We start from the raw sequence: 18,154 nt of genomic DNA on the forward strand, positions 1-18,154 counted from the left end.
CCCATGACCTCTGACTCCCAAGCCCGTGCTCTTTCCACTGAGCCGTGCTGCTTCGCCAAGAGGTAGAGACCAGATCTCTTATTCCCACTTAACAGATGAGGAAACGGAGGCCCAGAGTGGTTAAGTGGCTTGCCCGTGGTACTATAGCAGGGCAATCAATCAATCAATCAATCAATCGTATTTATTGAGCGCTTACTATGTGCAGAGCACTGTACTAAGCGCTTGGGAAGTACAAATTGGCATCACATAGAGACAGTCCCTACCCGATAGTGGGCTCGCAGTCTAAAAGGGGGAGACAGAGAACAGAACCAAACATACCAACAAAATAAAATAAGTAGGATAGAAATGTACAAGTAAAATAAATAAATAAATAAATAAACAGAGTAATAAATATGTACAACCATATATACATATATACAGGTGCTGTGGGGAGGGGAAGGCGGTAAGGCGGGGGGATGGAGAGGGGGACGAGGGGGAGAGGAAAGAAGGGGCTCAATCTGGGAAGGCCTCCTGGAGGAGGTGAGCTCTCAGCAGGGCCTTGAAGGGAGGAAGAGAGCTAGCTTGGCGGATGGGCAGAGGGAGGGCGTTCCAGGCCCGGGGGATGACGTGGGCCGGGGGTCGATGGCGGGACAGGCGAGAGCGAGGTACAGTGAGGAGATTAGTGGTGGAGGAGCGGAGGGTGCGGGCTGGGCAGTAGAAGGAGAGAAGGGAGGTGAGGTAGGAGGGGGCGAGGTGATGGAGAGCCTTGAAGCCCAGGGTGAGGAGTTTCTGCCTGATGCGCAGATTGATCGGTAGCCATTGGAGGTTTTTGAGGAGGGGAGTGATATGTCCAGAGCGTTTCTGGACAAAGATAATCCGGGCAGCAGCATGAAGTATGGATTGAAGTGGAGAGAGACACGAGGATGGGAGATCAGAGAGAAGGCTAGTGCAGTAGTCCAGACGGGATAGGATGAGAGCTTGAATTAGCAGGGTAGCAGTTTGGATGGAGAGGAAAGGGCGGATCTTGGCAATGTTGCGGAGCTGAGACCGGCAGGTTTTGGTGACGGCTTGGATGTGAGGGGTGAATGAGAGAGCGGAGTCGAGGATGACACCAAGGTTGCGGGCTTGTGAGACGGGAAGGATGGTAGTGCCGTCAACAGAGATGGGAAAGTCAGGGAGAGGACAAGGTTTGGGAGGGAAGACAAGGAGCTCAGTCTTCGACATGTTGAGCTTTAGGTGGCGGGCGGACATCCAGATGGAGATGTCCTGAAGGCAGGAGGAGATGCGAGCCTGGAGGGAGGGGGAGAGAGCAGGGGCAGAGATGTAGATCTGGGTGTCATCAGCGTAGAGGTGATAGTTGAAGCCGTGGGAGCGAATGAGGTCACCAAGGGAGTGAGTGTAGATTGAGAACAGAAGGGGACCAAGCACTGAACCTTGGGGAACTCCCACAGTAAGAGGATGGGAGGGGGAGGAGGAGCCTGCAAAAGAGACTGAGAAAGAACGACCGGAGAGATAAGAGGAGAACCAGGAGAGGACGGAGTCTGTGAAGCCAAGGTCAGATAACGTGTTGAGGAGAAGGGGGTGGTCCACAGTGTCAAAGGCAGCTGAGAGGTCGAGGAGGATTAGGACAGAGTATGAGCCGTTGGATTTGGCAAGCAGGAGGTCATTGGTGACCTTTGAGAGCGCAGTTTCCGTGGAATGAAGGGGACGGAAGCCAGACTGGAGGGGGTCGAGGAGAGAGTTGTTGTTGAGGAATTCTAGGCAGCGCGTGTAGACAACTCGTTCAAGGAGTTTGGAAAGGAATGGTAGGAGGGATATGGGACGATAACTAGAAGGTGAGGTGGGGTCAAGAGAGGGTTTTTTTAGGATGGGAGAGACATGGGCATGTTTGAAGGCAGAGGGGAAGGAACCAGTGGAGAGTGAGCGGTTGAAGATGGAAGTTAAGGAGGGGAGAAGGGATGGAGCGAGAGATTTCATAAGATGAGAGGGAATGGGGTCAGAAGCACAGGTGGCCGGAGTGACATGGCCGGCAATGGCAGAGCCGGAATGAGTGCCCGAATCTTCCATCTGCCAGCCCCATGCTCTTTCTACCCCAGCCTCGGTGCCCTCTCGCCACCTCCCTAAAGCTGCTCCTGGGTACCGCAGCAGTCCCAGCCTTCCTGATTCTTGATTTTCCTTTCTGACTCTCCTTTCCTTTCAGGAGAGCACCAGGGAGGACGTCCTGCAGGTCCACTCCGTGACAGCTGATGAGATTGGTGACTGAGAGGAGCCACCATGTCCTACACCGCGGGATTCGGGGGCGACCCTGCCCAGCTGGCTCAGCGCATCTCTTCCAACATTCAGAAGATCACACAGTGCTGTGAGTTGCTGAGTGGCCAGTTTGTCTTTTCTGAATAAACTTTTTTTAATGCTCGCATAGGAAATTTTCTCCCAACTTCTGAGCCTCACTTTACAATAATGATCATGATGGTATTTATTAAGTGCTTACTGTGTGCCAAGCACTGTTCTAAGCACTGGGGTACATACCAGCTAAGCAGTTTGTCCCATGTGGGGCCCACAGTCTTAATCCCCATTTTATAGATGAGGGAACTGAGGCACAGAGAAGTTAAGTGACTTCCCCAAAGTCACAGAGCTGATGTGGCGGAGCCGGGATTAGAACCCATGACCAATGACTCCCAAGCCCGTGCTTTTTCCACTAAGCCAAGCTGCTTCTCATCATCATCAATCGTATTTATTGAGTGCTTACTATGTGCAGAGCACTGTACTAAGCGCTTGGGAAGTACAAATTGGCAACATATAGAGACAGTCCCTATCCAAGATGATGATGGTTTTGGTGTGCATTAAGTGCTTACTATGAGCTAAGTTTTGGAGTGGATAGAATGTAAGTGGATCTGACACAGCCCCTATTCCACATGGGACTCACAGTTTAAGGGGTGGGGTGGGAGGAACAGGAGAACAAAGGAGAAGAATGAAATGGGGCTCAAATTTTGCAAGAATTTCAGAATTAGCCTTTTTCATTTTAGGACTGAAGTTGTTAATATCTTGTTTGTTACAATGGAGTGATTTGATGTTTCAACGGTCTGCTTTCTGGAGGGATGATACTGGAAGGATCCATTTCTCAATGGCAGAACCCTTTCCAAATGGCAGTCTAGGAGCTGGCAAGGGTCATCATCAATCGTATTTATTGAGCACTTACTGTGTGCAGAGCACTGTACTAAGCGCTTGGGAAGTGCAAGTTGGCAACATATAGAGACAGTTCCTACCCAACAGTGGGCTCACAGTCTAAAAGGGTCGGCACATAGTACTACCTCAGTGGCTGATATCCATCAGTAGTATTTAATTAGTGGTATGTATTGAGTGCTTACTGTGGGTAGAGCACTGTACTAAGCATTTGAGAAAGTACAGTACATCTACGTTGGTAGACTTGTTCCCTGCCCAAAACAATCTTCTGTCTAGAAGGGGAGACAGACATCAGTCAAAAGATCTTGCCCAGTGTGTGCCTGGGCCCCAGACCTAGGTACATTGTAATCTAAATGTTGTCCCAGTTACGTGATGATGATCCCATCACCTTAAACATGCAGTGGGCTCCAGCTAAGGCTGCTCCTGAGTAATTGAGACTAAGAGTCTTGGTAAGCTGGAGGGAGCTGTGATGGGGTCAAACATAGGAGATCCTAAGGAGTGCTGGGGAGGGGATTGTGAACCAAAAAATCTAGCTGCCTGTAGGGGAAAGTGGCTGATAGGTTTTGAAGGAACCTTTGGGATTATCCAATCTAACCCATGGCTTTGATACAGGAGGAAGTCTCTTTTTCCCTACTGCACTGCTCAGCTTCTCCCATATCAGTCACATGGCTGACTTCCCAGGGACATGGCAGATGCTGGCAGTTGTTTTATAATTGGAGGTGACTGTCCATTTTTGTGATGCCCACTAGCTGAAACGCATTCAAACCCAGGAAGGATGAGGAGCAGGTGCAGGAGAGACCAGAGAACATTGTTCAATGGGAGTAAGTTTCCTGGTTCCGGGAGGTTAGAAAGCAGGAAATCCAGACTGCGAAACGGAAGGGGGAAATGTGTTGAAGTCAGGGTGTCTCCAGGATGGGGTAACAGGAAGGGGTGCCCAGAGAGAGGGGTGATGGGGAGCATCTATGGAGGTATGTGGCCAGATGCTGGATTGACCCCAGCTGGGAGCAGGTGATCTTTGGATGACCCAGCTAAATATCAGAGTGAAGAGGGACATTCGCAGGTGAGGGGAGAAGAGGGTATATAAATAGGAGAGGAAACAGTGAGGTCAGAATCTAAAGTCCCCAACGGAAACAGACACATCCTTTTTCTCTTTCCTCACAGTACATGCAACCCCATCATTTTTGTCTTCAGTTTCTTTGTTTCCCATCGTTCCTTTACCTCTTTGTCCCACCTTCCCCCACTCTGGCCTTTCTTAGCTTTTTATGTTCGCCTTTTCTGCCTCCAGTCTCTGGAAGTCTGCCTCCCATCTTTTTCCCCTGCCCCCTCCGTCCCCTCAGAGGGTAGAATGGGCAGAAATGGTTGTAGGCAATGAGCCGTGGTCCCAGAGCTTCTTGTGCTGCCAAAATGGGGCCAGGGAGCCCTCATGCCCCCTCTACCCAAAGCATCATTCTGTGTGGGATGAGAATAAGTGGGAGAGGCAGTGCCCGGGACAGAGGAGAGTTTTGTGGAGATAGGAGTGTAGGTGACCAGTGGAGGCAGCCCCAAGCATAAATTGGGGGAGCAGGGCCATAGACTGTGGGCACCCTTCCATCTGTATGAATTGCGATCTGCTGCATGGTGTGGATGTTGAACTTTGGGGCCCATGCTGGTCGCAGGGGCTGCAGACTGGTCCTCTCAACCGTCAGTAGTCCAGGTGGGTCAATGGCTAGAGTCTCTTTTCCCCAACCAGCATGAAAGTTAAGCTGGATCACTATCCTTCTCACAGAAATCATGACATTGCCATAATTGTCCTCCCACTGACTGCCTAATCTTCATCGGAAGCCTCAGAAGTGCCACTTCTTTGTGGAGTGTCATTTCTCGGACAGGTTGTTTCTTACGGAGGCCCAGAAAATCTTGCTGCCATATATTAGGCAGCCCCTGCTACCCACCCACATCCTCTGTGCGCAGCCTCATTGCCATGAATGTAACCAAATTACAGGTAAAAATATGAAATGAAAGTTCTCATTTCTGCATTTCATTTCCACGTGATTTCTGCCTTACTGGAATCTGTGTCTGTTTATGGTGTGTCCGTCCTGGGTGTCAGCAGAGGTACCAACAGCAGGAGAAGGTCTCTTCCTGGAAGTTCAGGAGCCGGGCATTTGGATTGAGTGGAGCAGAGGGACCCCTTTGGACAGTGCTCCACTGTTTAGAACAGTGCTTGGCACATAGTAAGCGATTAATAAATGCCATCATTATTATTATTATTATTTGGAAGCGTAAGAGGCTATTGTCCTTAGTGGCAGTCCTTAGGTTCTGGTTCTCCTTTCAACAACATTTGAATCCTCACTGGTGTCAGGGCACTGCACTGTGGAGAGGTACAGGGGAAGGAGAAGGCACAATCCCTGTTTGCTCTAAAAGGATCTAACAGTCTAATGGGAGAATGGAGCAACTCGTGGATATGTGAGGGGTATTTTACACATCTGCCCTTTGCTGTCTAAAACCACTACTGCTTTCTGAGTACTGGCTGGCCACAAGGGCCGATGGGTGACCGTAGGTCCATCTATGATGTGTCCTCCTGAAAAGCCTGGCCAGTAACCTTCAGCCACCATTTTCAGTTCTACAACCTATTGAAGTCTTAGCCTCTGATACTCACGTTTGTCCCGAAGCCTTGGCCCATGTCTCTGCATGCGGTAAAACTACCTCTGTAGACAGTAAATCTCCTTTTGGACAGAGATTGTGTCTACCGCCTCTTCTGTATTGTATGAATGAATGGTATTTGTTAAGTGCTTACTATGTGCCAAGCACTGTTCTAAGCACTGGGGTAGATACAAGTTAATCAGGTTGGTTACGGTCCTTGTCCCACATGGTGCTCACACTTTTGATCCTCATTTTACAGATGAGGTATCTGAGGCCCAGCGAAGTTATGTGACTTGCTCATGGTCACACAGCAGACATGTGGCAGAGCCAGGATTAGAACCCAGGCCCTTCTGATTCCCAGGCCCATGCTGTATCTAGTAAGCCATGCTGCTTTGCAGCTGTAATCCCTGTTTTACAGGGAAAGAAGTAACTGAGGCACAGAAAAGTGAAGGGAGTTGCCCAAGATCACACAGCAGATGAATGGCAGAGCTCGGATGAGAACACAGGTCTTCTGATTCCCAGGCCCGGGCTCTTTCCACTAGGCTATGTTGTTTCTCATAGCCTAGTGGCAGTAGCATCATCACGGGTGCCCTGCTGACCCCCAGTTTCAGCCTGTGCCCTGCCCATGGGATTGCCTCGCTTCAAGTTTCACTTCAGCCATACTGGATTGGCCACATTTCAGGACTGTGTTGTCGACTGGATTCCATTTTATCTGTCAGCGGTAGAGTGATCTAAGAGAGAATGCTAAGAATGTGCAAGACCTAATAGATAAGGAAGGACAGAGAAGGTGTGGATAAGGGTGAGGACATCAGCCTCCCTAGAGCCAGGTGCTATCACACTAGAGCTAGGGAAATTAAATTCTGGAGAAGGAAGGAGAAAATTGGAGGATTTGGAGGCTGTGACAACCTGGCCTATGGAACAGTGAGTATGAATCTGGTATGGGTTCAACCCTAGAATCTTTTGTGTGTGTATGTGTGGGTACAGGGAGGGGGCAATGGGAAAATCCTATGACCATTACTGAGATTTCTGATATATAGTGGGTAATTTGAAACAAGAGGAGAGTGAAGGGAGAAAATCAGTGATCCAGGACTTTGTGGGAAGTTACTACTACAAAGTCAATATAGGTTCACGTGATTTCAAAGCAAAACACTAAAAACCTGAAAATAGCATGCATCACCGAAGGACAGCCATATATCCATCCACTTGGACTCCCAATTCAGCCCCTTGGGTGTCCAGAAATGGAGAGACTTTCGTTTTAAATGTCACTTCTAATGTTATAGATTGAGCTTGTTGCCTTTCTTTAACGGGCCTTGGGAGCCACAGCATAAAGTGAGTGACTTCTGTATTTGAGAGTCAGGAGGAAACCTCCTGTACCTTTCACTTCTCCTTTATAATCTTTTTTCCTGGCTTTACCCACATTCTGTTCCTTTGAATTAAAATTAGTTTCTGGTTCATCTCTACTTGGTTTAACAGGAGACGGGTCACTTTTTTATGGTGTCTGTTAAGCGCTCATTACATGCCAGGCACTGTACTAGGGGCTGGGGTAGGTACAACATAATCAGATTGAATATAGCCCATGTCCCACATGGGATTTATGGCTTTAATCCCCATTTTACAAGTGAGGTGCTGAGGCACAGAGAAGTTCAGTGACCAGAAATGCAGCATGGTTTAGTGGATAGAGCATGGGCCTGGGAATCAGAAGGACCTGGGTTCTAATCCCAGCTTTGCCTCTTGTTGGCTATGTGACCTTGTGCAAGTCACTTCACTTTTCTGTGTTACCTCATCTGTAAAATGGAGGCTAATACTCTGAGCCCCATGTGAGACATGGACTGTGTCCAACTGATTAGCTCGTTTCTACCCGAGGGCTTAGTACAGTGCCTGGCACATTAACAAATACCATATTAAAAAAAATGACTTGTGCAAGGTCACAAAGCAGAAAAGTGGTGGGGGTGGGATTAGAACCCTGGTCCTCTAACTCCCAAGCCCATGCCCTTTCTGCTAGGCCACGCTGCTTCCCGTAGGTTTTCCCAGAGCGAGCCAGTTCCCAAAGATTAATGGTTCATTAAGTATTATTATCGGGAATGGTAGAAGTCAGAGTGGCTGCCCTGTTAACCTGGGGTTTGTATCAGGGTTGTAACGTGGGTTGTAGAGGGGAAATGGCAGTTTTTTTCCTGTCGAACTGCTACCCCGTCAGCTTTCCCTCTCCATCTTTTCCCCACCCCCTGCTTTATCGAATCCCCAGACCTGTGGGGAAGCAGCCCAGATTTTTGGTAGTTCCCCACCACTGATTGGTGATGGAACTGAGAGCTTCCCAGATGTCACTGTTTTTCAGCAGGAGGTCCTTGTTCCTGAATCATTTATGCATTTCTAGAGTGTTTGCTTTCTAGAGTATCTGTTTCCTTGGTTTGCTTTAAGCAATTGTTTAATTGCCTGTCCCACCATCGATCCCCGGCCCACGTCATCCCCCGGGCCTGGAATGCCCTCCCTCTGCCCATCCGCCAAGCTAGCTCTCTTCCTCGAGAGCTCACCTCCTCCAGGAGGCCTTCCCAGACTGAACCCCTTCCTTCCTCTCCCCCTCATCCCCCTCTCCATCCCCCCATCTTACCTCCTTCCCTTCCCCACAGCACCTGTATATATGTATATATGTTTGTACATATTTGTTACTCTATTTATTTATTTTACTTGTACATATCTATTCTATTTATTTTATTTTGTTAGTATGTTTGGTTTTGTTCTCTGTCTCCCCCTTTTAGACTGTGAGCCCACTTTTAGGTAGGGACTGTCTCTATATGTTGCCAACTTGTACTTCCCAAGCGCATAGTACAGTGCTCTGCACACAGTAAGCGCTCAATAAATACGATTGATTGATTGAAAAGACTCCTTTACTGTCACAGTTTTCTGTTCTTCTAAGAAGGAGTGTTTTAGTTTTCCATGCAGGGTGGTTTTTTATGTTTTGTTTTTTTTTAATGTGTTTATGTGCTTACTATGCTCTGGGCACTGTACTAAGCACTGGGATAGATACAGATTTATCAGGTTGGACAAAGTCAGTGTCCCACATGGTGCTCACAGTCTTAATCCCCATTTTACAGATGAAGTAACTGAGGCACAGTGAAGTGATTTTCCTAAGATCACACAGCGGATATGTGGCAGAGTCCAGATTAGAACCCAAGTCACCCAAGCTAGCTCTCTTCCTCCCTTCAAGGCCCTACTGAGAGCTCACCTCCACCAGGAGGCCTTTCCAGACTAAGCCCCTTCCTTCCTCTCCATCCCCCCATCTTACCTCCTTCCCTTCCCCACAGCACCTGTATATATGTATATATGTCTGTACATATTTATTACTCTATTTATTTTACTTGTACATATCTATTCTATTTATTTTATTTTGTTAGTATGTTTGGTTTTGTTCTCTGTCTCCCCCTTTTAGACTGTGAGCCCGCTGCTGGGTAGGGACTGTCTCTATATGTTGCCATCTTGTACTTCCCAAGTGCTTAGTACAGTGCTCTGCACACAGTAAGCGCTCAATAATTACAATTGATTGATTTACTCCCAGACTCATGCTCCATCCTGTAGACCACTCCCTCTCCCTTACTACAGAGTTTTCATTCTGTGGTTAAAGGAAGACTAACCAGAGGTGGTTGGAGTGCACCTTTGCATCTTAATACATCAGTAAAACGGACGTATTATTCTTCACTGTCCACCTCTTAGAAAGCAGAAGGTGGGATTCCAAGTTGTTTTCTTATGCCATTATCTTGAATGTGGACTCTAGTTAACTCGGTGGCATTTGAGTGCTTACTTTGTGCAGAGCACTGCACTACTACTACTAATAAAGTTATTTGTTAAGCGCTTATGTGGTAGGCACTGTACTAAGCGCTGAAGTAGGTGCCAACTTGTCAGGTTGGGCCCAGTCCACGTCCCACATAGGGCTCACAGTCTTAATCCTCATTTTTCAGATGAGGTGAGGCACAGAGAAATGAAACGACTTGCCCAAGGTCTCAGAGCCAAGAGTAGAACCAAGTTCTGTGACTCTCAAGCCCACGCTCTTTCCACTAGATGCTTGCTGGAAAGTACAGTATAATAGAATTGGTAGACCAGATCCCTGTTCTCAAGGAATTTGCAATCTAGTGGGGGAGACAGACATTAAAATAATTTTTACGTACGGGAAGGGGTAGACTATCAGGATATGTACATAACTGCTGTGGGGCTGGGGCGAGTATCAAAGTGCTTAAGGGGTACAAACTTAAGTGCATAGGTGATGCAGAGGGGAGCCAACTTGGGTGGGAAAACGAGGTCTTAGGGAAGGCCTCTTGGAGGAGATATTCATTCAATCATATTTATTGAGCGCTTACTGTGTGCAGAGCACTGTCCTAAGCGCTTGGGAAGTACAGTTCGCAACAGAGACACAAGCCCTCCCCAACAACGGACTCACAGTCTAGAAGGGGGAGACAGACAAAACAAAACAAGTATTTATTTATTTTACTTGTACATCATCATCATCAATCGTATTTATTGAGCGCTTACTGTGTGCAGAGCACTGTACTAAGTGCTTGGGAAGTACAAGTTGGCAACATATAGAGACAGTCCCTACCCAACAGCAGGCTCACAGTCTTAAAGGGGGAAAGCACTGTTCTAATCGCTGGGGGGATACAAGGTGATCGGGTTGTCGTCCCACTTGGGGCTCACAGTCTTAATCCCCGTTTTACAGATGAGGGAACTGAGGCTCAGAGAAGTTAAGTGATTTGCCCAAGGTCACACAGCAGACAGGTGGCAGAGCCGGGATTCGAACTTTATTTTATTTTGTTAGTATGTTTGGTTTTGTTCTGTCTCCCCCTTTTAGACTGTGAGCCCACTGCTGGGTAGGGACTGTCTCTATATGTTGCCAACTTGTACTTCCCAAGCGCTTAGTACAGTGCTGTGCACAAAGTAAGCGCTCAATAAATACAATTGAAGTAGGCATCAGTACCATCAAAATAGAGAAGCAACATGGCTCAGTGGAAAGAGCATGGGCTGGGAGTTAGAGGTCATGGGTTCTAATCCCACCTCTGCCATTTGTCAGCTTTGTGACTTCCGATAAGTCACTTCTTTTCTTCACTTTAGAGAGACAGCGTGGTTCAGTGGAAAGAGCCCAGGCTTGGGAGTCAGAGCTCATGGATTGTAGTCCCGACTCCGCCACCTGTCTGCTGTGTGACCTTGGGCAAGTCACTTAACTTCTCTGAGCCTCAATTACCTCATCTGTAAAATAGGGATGAAGACTGTGAACTGCACACGGGACAACCTGATCACCTTGTATCCCCCCAGTGCTTAGAACAGTGCTTTGCACATAGTAAGCACTTAACAAATGCCCATTATTATTTATTTATTCTCAGTGCTTCAGTTCCCTCATCTGTAAAATGGGGATGAAGACTGTGAGCCCCACATGGGACAGCCTGATCACCTTGTATCCTTCCAGCGCTTAGAACAGTGCTTGGCACATAGTAAGCGCTTAACTTTAGTAGGGCTTCTAAGATAGGAGAGAGGGAATTCCAAGCCAGAGGGAGGACATGAGCAAGGGGTCGATGATGAGACAGATTCATTCATTCAATCATATTTATTGAGTGCTTACTGTGTGCAGAGCACTGGACTAAGCGCTTGGGAAGTACAAGTTGGCAACATATAGAGACGGTCCCTACCCAACAGTGGGCTCACAGTCTAGAAGCGGGAGACAGAGAACAAAACAAAACATATTAAGAAAATAAAATAATAGAATAAATATGTACACATAAAATAGAGTAATAAATACGTACAAACATATATACAGGTGCTGTGGGGAGGGGAAGGAGGTAAGGCGGGGGGATGGGGAGGGGGACGAGGGGGAGAGGAAGGAGGGGGCTCAGTCTGGGGGCTCAGTCTCAGACGGATGAACTCAAGGTACAGTGAGTAGGTTGATGTTAGAGGAGTGGGGTGTATGGGCTGGTTGTGAAGTGAGGTGGGAGCTGATTGAGTGCCTTGAAGCCAATGGTAAAGAGTTTCTCTTTGATATGTAGAGACGTTGGAAGTATTTGAGGAGTGGGAAGATATGGACTGAATCTATTTTTTAGAAGAGTGATCTGGGCAGCAGAATCAAATATGGACTGGAGAGGGGCGAGATAGGAGGTAGGGAAAACAGCGAGGAGGCTGATGCAATAAATGGCAGAGTATAGCAAATGCTTAAGATTGCATGGTAGTAGTTTGGAGAAGAAGGAATAGATTCTTGCTCTTAAGAGGACTGGAAAGTAACTTATTGGAATATGAATTCACTTTCCATGAAATACAAATTTTGTACCTGAAATTAGCAGTTAATTCTCAGCTACTAAGAGCATCCAATTTTTTTTATAGTATTTGTTAAGCGCTTACTATGTGTCAGGCACTGTTCTAAGCACTGGGGTAGATACAGGGTAATAAGGTTAGACACACGGAGCTCACAGTCTTAATCTCCCTTTTACAAATGAGGTAACTGAGGCCCAGAGAAGTTAAGCTACTTACACAAGGTCACAGAGCAGACAAGTGGCAGAGCCAGGATTAGAACCCAGGTCCTTCCGACTCCCAGGCCTGTGTTCTCTTCACTAGGCCATGCTCCTTCTAGTGGACCATCCCTTTCCCCAACCTGAACCTATCCCAAATGTCTGGGTGCAGGGCCATCCTTTGAGTAACCCCCAGCAGGTTCCCCAGAAAGTCTGGGGACGCGGGGGGAGAACCCCTGGGCCTGTTAAAGCCTTTCGGTATGAAGGAGGGCCGATTGTAAATAATAATAATAATAATAATAATAATGTATTGTTAAGCGCTTACTGTGTGCAAAGCACTGTTCTAAGTGCTGGAGAGGTTACAAAGTGATCAGGTTGTCCCACGGGGGGCTCACATTCTTAATCCCCATTTTACAGATGAGGGAACTGAGGCCCAGAGAAGTGAAGTGATTTGCCCAAAGTCACACAGCTGACTGTTGGCTGAGCCGGGATTTGAACCCATGACCTTTGACTCCAACACCCGGGCTGTTCCCATTGAGCCGCACTGCTTCTCAGCAGGAATCTTTTGTTTTGCTTCTGTTGCACTTTCCCAAACTCTTAGTACGTTTTTACACCTAGTAGGTACTCAGTAAGATGTCATCGATAAGCAGGTAATTTAATGAAAGGAAATGAATATCTGGGAAGGCTTTTTCCATCAAGACAGGTACACCCAAGTGCAATATTTGTGATTGGAGTCCAGCAGCGAAGAAGGAAGCTTTTATTGCTTGCCTATAAATAACTATAGAAAAAGGGAAACTAATCATAAGGTTATTCATTTGCTTGTTTTGGTTCCTGTGAAATTCTTCCCTTCCCTTTTATATTTGACAGGCCCTTGTGCTCCCTATCTTCAAAATCCTTTTGAAATCACGTATTTCCAGGGGGCCTCCCTTGATTAATTTCTCATCTCTTAACAAATGCCATTGTTATTATTATTAGCTTCATGCTGCAGAGAAGCAGCTTGGCTCAGTGGAAAGAGCACGGGCTTTGGAGTCAGAGATCATGGGTTCAAATCCCGGCTCTGCCAATTACCAGCTGTGTGACTTTGGGCAAGTCACTTAACTTCTCTGTGCCTCAGTTCCCTCATCTGTAAAATGGGGGTTAAGACGGTGAGCCCCTCGTGGGACAACCTGATCACCATGTAACCTCCCCAGCACTTAGAACAGTGCTTTGCCCATAGTAAGCGCTTAATAAATGCTATCATTATTATTATTATTATTATCTCACTTTATATACCTCCCTCCCCTTGCCACCTCTCCACCCCCCACCTCCCTACACACACACACACACACACACACACACACACACACACTCTCTCTCTCTCTCTCTCTCTCTCTCTCTCTCTCTCACACTCATTCACTCACTCACTCTTTGGGTGAGAAAAAAAAAATCACAGGCGACCAGAAGGTAAATGATTTAAAAAAGCTGTTACCCCTCTAATGTTAGCCTCCCCACAGGTAAACAGACTGTTTTCACACCTACTGCTATTCTCCAATTAAAAGTTATAATTGGTTGGGAGAAAAATTACACACACACCACACACACACCCCAACTGTCACTTCCATACTACCTAAGAACATGGGTAATAATAATAATAATTCTGGTATTTGTTAAACGCTTACTGTATGCACTGTGCTAAGCACTGGGGTGGATGCAAGCAAATCAGATTGAACAGAGTCCCTGTCCCACGTGGGCTCACAGCCTCAATCCCCATTTTACAGATGAGGAAATGGAGGCCTAGAGAAGTGAAATGACTTGCCCAAGATCACATAGCAGACAAGTGACCTCACTCTCCACTTCCCCCATAGCAGTCATCTTGATACTCTGTTACTTTCTCCTATATGTACTGTTCTTTTAGTGTTGGTCTCTCCTTTAGATTGTAGGATCCTTAATGGCAGGGCTATTTGTCTACTATCCCTCATTGTACTTTTCCAAGCTCTTAGCACAATGCTCTGCAAACAGCAGGCACTCAAAAACGTCTGTTGATTCATTTTTAAAAATAACCACTCCCAACAGATCTGAAGGCTTGTTGAAAATTCCTGAACTGCAGGAGGAGGTGTTCTTTAATAGAGAGGAATAATTGCACAAAAGACCTAAAGCCAGCTTACTTTTTGAAGAACCAGGCAACTCTTGAAATGAGCATATTGAACCCAACCTGTAACATCTGCAAAAAATGGAATTATTTGTTTTTCCCCATGCTGTAAATAAGGAACAACAATTCAAGTAGCTTGTGGTTCCTCAGGTGTGATTTTTCTCCCGACCAATTATAACTTTTAATTGGAGAATAGCAGTAGGTGTGAAAATACTCTGTTTACCTGTGGGGAGGCTAACATTAGAGGGGTAACAGCTTCTTTAAATCATTTACCTTCTGGTTGCCTGTGATTTTTTTTTTTCTCACCCAAACTGAATGTGCTTACCTAGTTTTCAAGTTGAAAGATTGTTTTATATTTTATAATTCAGCAAACACTGGGGGAGAAGGGATTTGTGGTTTGGGTCTTTGAGGTTTGATGTCAAAGGAAAGAAGCCAAGTTCAAAAATGTTACTAAGAAAAAGCTGATCAAGGAGAATGTGTAGAACGACAACAAAAAAAGCTTCTATGGGTATTTCATCTCATTTTTGTTCTATTTTTCCTAAATGAAACTGAGAAATAGGTTTAAAAGCATTTCTGAACCATGAAATTATCTAGTAATTGGATCTAAAGTCTCCCCAAGTAAAAATGCACCATTGGCTTCTACAATTTAAGCCAGAAAGTATCAAAGCAAATGTTTTACTATCAATGAACATTTATCACATTCAACCAATATGGAGGAATTTTTATTGAGCAGATGCTATTTGTAAAGTTAAAAATCCTAAAATATCTTCGAACCTATCACACGACAAAGGTGGAAAAATTGGATTTCCCATTTTCAGACACTCCAAACAGAACTGTATATGGAGACTAAAGTTATTGTGGCTGTCTGGGTTTCTTTATTATTTTTTTATGTTCCATAATCTACCTGTATCACTTGTAGTCCATACAGATATTCCTTTGTATCTAAATTTGCTGGGTCCTAGGCCATAACAGGTTGCTTTGAAATCGAAAGTCTGTTGTAGCATACTGCAGCAAAATTGGCATTATTTCCCACTTACTTTTAAAAGAGAAGTTTAGATGTAGAAAATCTGCTTCCTTTCATAAAACGGAAGAAAGATGTAGTTCATCTTCTGATTTCACAATTGTTCTTGCATTGCAGCATCAAAACAGAAGGCATACTTACAGATTGCATTGACTACTTAAAATGTTGCAGCTGCATGAAGCACTGATATAAACATATAACCACCGTGGGACTATTTTCCTTTTATTTTCACCTTCCAAAGAAATCTTATTCTGTTCTGCAGTGTCATGCTTGGAAGATCACTTTTGTTATAGCCCAGCAATCCTGCAAGCAAATGTGTGTGTTGTGAATATTTATTTATTCTTGATGAGTTATAACGTGAATAGCCCGAGTTTATCAGCCAGGGGATTTTTATATATCTATGAAAAAATCCAAGCTCCAGGTAGTCTAGCCAAATGTCTGCCTCGCATTTTACATTTAATTGGTGGCAGTCATAACATGGTGCTATAGTTTATCCTAATGGTGTAAGTTGTACAGAGCAACTGTAGAATGCTGTTTTTCATACTGTTTTTTAATAGTACTTTTTTAGCACTTACCGTATGACAGGCACTTTACTAAGTACTGGGATAGATATAAGATAATTAGGTTGGAACACAATCTCTGTTCCCACATGTACCTTACAGTCCAAATCGGAGGGAGGAGGATTTAATTTCCATTTTATAAATGAGATAACCAAGGCCCGGGTAAGTTAAGTGCTCCTGAGGGACGGTCGGAGGGCCAGTCCTTGCTCCTGAGGGCCGGTTCTTGCTCCTGAGGGACGGTGTGAGGGGCAGTCCTTGTTCCTGAGGAACAGCTGTTGCTCCTGAAGGCCGGTCCTTGCTCCTGAGGGCCAGTCTGAGCTCCTGACGGACGGTCTGAGGGCCAGTCCTTGCTCCTGAGGTCCAGTTGTTGCTCCTGAAGGCCGGTCCTTGCTCCTGAGGGACGGTGTGAGGGGCAGTCCTTACTCCTGAGGAACAGCTGTTGCTCCTGAAGGCCATTCCGAGCTCCTGAGGGACGGTCTGAGGGCCAGTCCTTGCTCCTGAGGGCCTGTCCTTGCTCCTGCAGTTGTTGCCCCTGAAGGCCGGTCCTTGCACCTGAGGGACGGTCTGAGGGGCAGTCGTTGCTCCTTAGGAACAGCTGTTGCTCCTGAAGGCCGGTCCTTGTTCCTGAGGGCCAGTCCTGGCTCCCGAGGGCCTGTCCTTGCTCCTGCAGTTATTGCTCCTGAAGGCCGGTCCTTGCTCCTGAGGGCCAGTCCGAACTCCTGAGGGCCGGCTCTTGCTCCTGTGGGACGGTCTGAGGGGCAGTCCTTGCTCCTGAGGAACAGTCTTTGCTCTTGAAGGCCGGTCCGAGCTCCTGAGGGCCAGTCCTTGCTCCTGGGGGACAATCCGAGCTCCTGAAGGACTGTCCTTTAGCTCCTGAGGGCCAGTCCTTGCTCCTGGGGGACAATCCGAGCTCCTGAAGGACTGTCCTTTAGCTCCTGAGGGCCTGTTCTCATCCCCTGAGGAACAGTCCCTGCCCCCGAGGGCCGGGCTGACGGGACCCCGGCCGCCCCTGCCCCTCCAGGCCCGGCCCCGAGGGCTGCGGGGGGCGGGCCGGGCTCGGACCGGAGCCCCCCGACCCACCCCGTGCCTGCAGCCGGCCTGGGAAGAAGATGTCTCAGGAGAGGCCCAAGTTCTACCGGCAGGAGCTGAACAAGACGCTGTGGGAGGTGCCCGAGCGCTATCAGAACTTGTCCCCCGTGGGCTCGGGGGCCTACGGCTCCGTGTGAAAAACAAACAAACCAAGAAACCCTCCAGTCACTTTGAACCCAGGAGAACAGAATGTTTGTCAAACAAGGGAGACCCTAGTCGACCTTGCGAGCTATGTCTGCACGTCTGAGCCACGATGTCGGCTTCGTATCAAAGAGCAAGTGCTTAGAGCTACAACGTTGGTGCCCTGCTATCTACCCATAGGCAAAACAGATTTTAACTTCATGCGATTCTAGGCCTGGCTGGAAGAATGTGGTTCTGCTTACGTGCGTGAACCCATTTTTAAGGTGATGTTTGTTAGCCCCTGTCTGTGTGAGCTGGAAATTCCTGACTCAAACCAGCTCGGTCCCGATCAGTGTCCTGGTATCCAAGCCAGGTCGGGAGTTACTTTGAGGTGGTCGTGTCATGCTTGCAAGGTAATTTAATAATTATTATGGTATTCGTTAAGCGCTTACTATGTGCTAAGCACTGTTCTAAGCACTGAGGTAGTAGATCCGCTGCCCGGATCGTCTTTGTGCAGAAATGCTCTGGGCATGTTACTCCCCTCCTCAAAAATCTCCAATGGCTACCAATCAACCTACACATCAGGCAAAAACTCCTCACCCTCGGGTTCAAAGCTGTCCCACGTGGGACTCTATTTATTCTATTTATTTTATTTTGTTAGTATGTTTGGTTTTGTTCTCTGTCTCCCCCTTTTAGACTGTGAGCCCAATGTTGGGTAGGGACTGTCTCTATATGTTGCCAATTTGTACTTCCCAAGCGCTTAGTACAGTGCTCTGCACATAGTAAGCGCTCAATAAATATGATTGATTGATTGATTGATTAAGTGACTTGCCCATAGTCACACAGGAGATGTGTGCTTCCCAAGTGCTTAGTACAGTGCTCTGCACACAGTAAGCGCTCAATAAATACAATTGAATGACTGAATGAATGTGTGGCAGACGCTAATCCCTGCCCTTTCCACTAGACCATGCCGCTTCCTAGCTCT

The 18,154-nt window shown here is 46.8% G+C and overlaps 1 protein-coding gene across 2 annotated transcripts in view; it reads left to right on the top strand.

Annotated features, from left to right (window-relative positions):
* STX7 (syntaxin 7) overlaps nucleotides 1-18,154 on the top strand; it is a 63,276-nt gene that overhangs the window by 14,396 nt on the left and 30,726 nt on the right. For both annotated transcript variants that reach the window (XM_038771679.1, XM_038771685.1), the window contains exon 2: nucleotides 2,180-2,338. In XM_038771679.1, the coding sequence (XP_038627607.1) occupies nucleotides 2,254-2,338 (85 nt within the window). In that variant the 5' untranslated portion in view covers nucleotides 2,180-2,253. The remainder of the gene's footprint in view (nucleotides 1-2,179; nucleotides 2,339-18,154) is intronic.

This window comes from Tachyglossus aculeatus, chromosome 2 (genome assembly GCF_015852505.1).
Source record: "Tachyglossus aculeatus isolate mTacAcu1 chromosome 2, mTacAcu1.pri, whole genome shotgun sequence".
Lineage (NCBI taxonomy): Eukaryota > Metazoa > Chordata > Mammalia > Monotremata > Tachyglossidae > Tachyglossus > Tachyglossus aculeatus.